Source organism: Scleropages formosus, chromosome 17, assembly GCF_900964775.1.
Source record: "Scleropages formosus chromosome 17, fSclFor1.1, whole genome shotgun sequence".
NCBI classification, from domain to species: domain Eukaryota; kingdom Metazoa; phylum Chordata; class Actinopteri; order Osteoglossiformes; family Osteoglossidae; genus Scleropages; species Scleropages formosus.
This window is the reverse complement of record NC_041822.1, coordinates 3,435,669-3,439,704: the sequence shown is the minus strand read 5'-3', so window position 1 is coordinate 3,439,704 and position 4,036 is coordinate 3,435,669. Positions and strand designations below refer to the sequence as shown.

Genomic DNA, 4,036 nt, shown 5'->3' with positions numbered 1-4,036 from the left:
AGAGATGATAAATGCAAGGTAAGTGAAAAACACTTTGTGACCTTCAGCCTTTAGTGACTCTGCATTTACAATATTCAGCACACATCTGCTGCTTTCCCATAACACATATGGCCTATCACATGTTCCAAAGCATTGCTGTGTGGATGCCTGGAGCTTGGATAACTTGAAGGCCATGGGAAAAGACCTCATCCACACACCTGTCCTCCTAGTGGGGCTGTCTAGTCATTATTCAGCAAGTCTCATAACTGGGAAAAAAAATGCTATTTCTAATCAAGAGATATTTTGCAGTCAGTGTGACTTGTTTATTATGGGACACCAATGAAACCAGCCAGAATTATCAGTTAGCACAACGAAGATAAGATGGCACATCTATTTAAAAGAGCTGTACTGTACCCTAGCATTGCAGCAGCAAGAAACAAAGATGATCCCAATTGTTTTAACCTCACTCCTCTTCGTCAGCGGTAAGGACGTTTTCCAACTGCCTGCATATGGATTTGTTTAAAATGCTTAATTTTGTATTTTCAAGGTGTTATAAGTTTTCACATTTCTTAATAACTTATTCATTGTGAGACCCGGAAATCATCACCATGGGACGTTTCTAATTTTTTGTAACTTAGAATGAAAGCTTTTCTCGAGATAGTAAAACAGAAAATTATGACATTTAATACTATCAAAATGATGAGCTGCTTTGCAGAATAATTTGAAAATCTGAAAACTTCTAATTTGCTAAAGTTTTTTGTTTCCTAGCTAAACCATCTTGACAGGCAGATCCAGGGGAGTGTTAATGGACTGTTATTCCTGTTTTGTTGCTCAAACCATGATGATTTCTGCCAGAGGCAAAGACAAACAGAAAGTCATTATGGAAAGATAAGCGACAATGACACTATGATGCATAACTGCACTGTTCATATAGGTGAGGAAAGTAAGAGTGTACTTGATTTTCACGTTACAGAAAAGATTACCCACAATGCCTCTGTGTTCTTGTAGTTTATGGGTGTGGGAGGCCCCCCATCGAACCGTCGATCACCCGGGTGGTCAATGGTGTAGATGCTCGCCCTTACAGCTGGCCCTGGCAGGTAGATACTCACGTTCCCTTTCCTTCAGTTGTTGTCCTCTGTATGCTGTTGTTTTCACAGGAGAGGAGAGCTCACAGCTTCATCCTTTCACATTTTTGTTGTCATGGCTTCCGAGACAAAAATAAGACATAAAAATATTCAGAAAGAAAGCACTGCTGATGTCTTGTTTTATTATTAAAAATAATGAGAGTGTGCTGGGTGGATTCTAAACAAAATGGCTAATTTTAAATCAATTTAATTTCTCTGCAGTAATTTATCTGTGTGAAGAATTCCATTGACATTATGTGCTCCAATCAGTTTACAAGGAGTACCTATCCACATGATGGTTTTGGAGGATTATATGAAGTGCCATTGTGTGAAGGGGTTCCTTTTCCAGCAGCTTTCATGAGGTTATTTTGAATGCAAGGAACTTTTCAAGAATTTTCTTGCTTTCACATTTTTAAGATGAAAGAGTTGTATTTCTCTCTTGCTGCTGCCCGTAGATCTCCCTGCAGTACCTGAGGGATAACGAATGGAGACATACCTGCGGAGGCTCCCTGATCGCCACCAACTGGGTCATGACTGCTGCTCACTGCATTAAGTAAGAATGTTCAGGCAGACGGGCATCACTTCATGTCAAGTGCTCCAGGATCTATCACAGGGCTTAAGGCAGGACATCATTCCACCACACAGATTCCGTAGTACTCAATCATCACCTCAGTCTGCTGGGATGAAAGACACCCCATACAAGGAGCAGCTTGCAGTTAGTGTGAATTTGGAGTAGGATACCTACCAGTCTGGCTTAGAGCAAAATCATATAAGCACATCTACGTTTTATCTCTAAACTTATACAATGATTGCACCCAGTTTTTTAAACTGAGTCTTGAGATAACATTCAGAAGTTTGCGTATTAAGTATGCAAAATCATCAAACTGAACGATAAACCAACTTAAATTCTGTGTGAAAACATACCCAGTATTCACAAATATCTTTACCTTGTGACCTTTTGTCTCGCAGCACGAAGCTGACCTACAGAGTGTACGTGGGAAAGTACAACCTGGCTGTGGAGGAGCCTGGATCCTATGCCATTACCCCAGAGACTATCGTTGTGAACGAGAAGTGGAACCCCATTTTTGTGGCCCTGGGGTATGACTACCTTCTACTGCATACCTGTCAAATTCCTGCATGCAGCCCCTTATACTCTTCCAGCCTACTGATAAGTTCGAAATTCAATTTAAATTTCACTTTCAAAGCATCGTCCTTAACAGCATGAACAATAATCAAGTTATTTATGAAAACATTTACAAACATACTTGTAATATCAAAGCCTACGGCTTTTAATACTTGTAATTAATTTGTAACAAATTCCGTTTTGCAAGAAAGCACACATTTGGCCCACTGGTTATCTTTCTCCTTATGTGTCATGTGCAGAAATGATATAGCCCTGATCAAGCTGTCAGAGCACGTGACCCTGAGTGACCACATCCAGCTCGCGTGCATCCCGTCCTCCGGAAGCATCCTGCCCAATGACTATCCCTGCTACATCACTGGCTGGGGCAGACTCTACAGTAAGATTCCTTCCCTTTTCAGGGAGAACTTAATAAATACAAATTCGAACATGTCTTATGAAAAACGTGTCTGTGTGTGTGTCATTGCCATTTGCCATTATCAATATTGGCAAAAAAATCTGCGAAAAATATTCGGTGTGTTTCTGCACTTTGTGCTCCAGCCAATGGCCCCATTGCAGACAAGCTGCAGCAGGCTCTGATGCCTGTGGTGGATCACGCCGTTTGCTCACAGCCTGACTGGTGGGGCCCTGCCCTCAGGACCACCATGGTATGCGCAGGAGGAGACGGCATCGTCGCCGGCTGCAACGTAAGTTCTGTCAGTTCAGTGGTTCATCTGCTGTTGTATGTAGATGACTGTGCCTCTATGAAAGGTGTTGAGGTGGGCAATTTTATAATCTGTCCAATGAAAGTGAGATGTTTACAGTTACATTTCGTGCATCTGTCCTTTTAAATGAGAGAATGTAGGTTTTTGCAAAGTTGCAAATGTTATTTTATTTGAATTTACTATGAGGTATTTTGATATTTGGTTATTTGTTGAGTTTGTTGTGTTTTGAACACTTTATTGAAGTAAAAGAAACACACAATTAAGTACAATGTGACCTCACTTGACCATGATCAGCTTTACAGCAATGTTAAAATTTTAAGTCTGAGTGACTCCAGTACGATCAGTATGTGCAATATGTCACAATCTCTTTCTGTCACCCTTCTTCCAGGGAGACTCTGGTGGCCCCCTGAACTGCAAAAACTCAGACGGTGTGTGGGAAGTCCATGGCATTGCCAGCTTTGTCTCTGCCCTGGGCTGCAACTACGAAAAGAAGCCCACCGTCTTCACTCGTGTCTCTGCTTTCAATGACTGGATCAACCAGGTACGGTGACAGCACTAACCCAGTGAGCACAGTGGCAGAAAGGTTGGAGAGAGTGGATCTGAAGAACAGCCCATGAATACAACACAGTACCCAAAAATCTAACGGAACTTTATTTGGTTGTTTGTTTTCCTAGGTTATGACCAACAACTGAGGCATCTGGAGCAAACATCTGCTATATTTCCAGAACCCAATAAACAACTGAGCAAACTAAATGTCTAGCTTTTTACTTCATTCCACGGTAACAGACTGGAAGGTAAGACAGTCATGCTGGCACACATGTTTTTACATGTAAGGGAAAAAAAAAACATTAACAAGATGGGCATATAATTATATAAACATTATAAGCATATTGTGGCGCTCAGCGCCTTGGGTTTGGATGGGGCGAAGAAGGACGCAGAGGCAGCGTTCATCTCAAACAGTTTTATTGAACGCTGGCACACAGGAAAACAGTGCTCTCAGTCCGAGGGCCCCGTTTCCTCCAGGACCTGCGCTTCAAGCAGGCCTTCCCAGCCTGCTTAGCGCCCCCATACAAAACCTTCTATATACT

The 4,036-nt window shown here is 41.9% G+C and overlaps 1 protein-coding gene across 1 annotated transcript; it reads left to right on the top strand.

The window, feature by feature from the left end:
* The first annotated feature begins 421 nt into the window (after positions 1 to 421).
* Positions 422 to 3,692, top strand: LOC108938970 (chymotrypsin-like elastase family member 2A). Its single transcript, XM_018760000.2, has 8 exons — positions 422 to 461; positions 988 to 1,076; positions 1,559 to 1,656; positions 2,073 to 2,201; positions 2,487 to 2,623; positions 2,785 to 2,930; positions 3,337 to 3,489; positions 3,623 to 3,692. The coding sequence occupies exons 1-8, from the start codon at positions 422 to 424 to the stop codon at positions 3,638 to 3,640; spliced, it is 810 nt and encodes a 269-aa protein (XP_018615516.2). The 3' UTR covers positions 3,641 to 3,692.
* Positions 3,693 to 4,036: the final 344 nt, after the last annotated feature.

Bases quoted from the DNA above. Each gene is read 5' to 3' on its own strand.
- LOC108938970 (XM_018760000.2), top strand. From the start codon at position 422: ATGATCCCAATTGTTTTAACCTCACTCCTCTTCGTCAGCG. The intron at 2,624-2,784 runs GTAAGATTCCTT...TTTGTGCTCCAG, and splicing joins TGGCTGGGGCAGACTCTACA to CCAATGGCCCCATTGCAGAC. The intron at 2,931-3,336 runs GTAAGTTCTGTC...CCCTTCTTCCAG, and splicing joins GCATCGTCGCCGGCTGCAAC to GGAGACTCTGGTGGCCCCCT.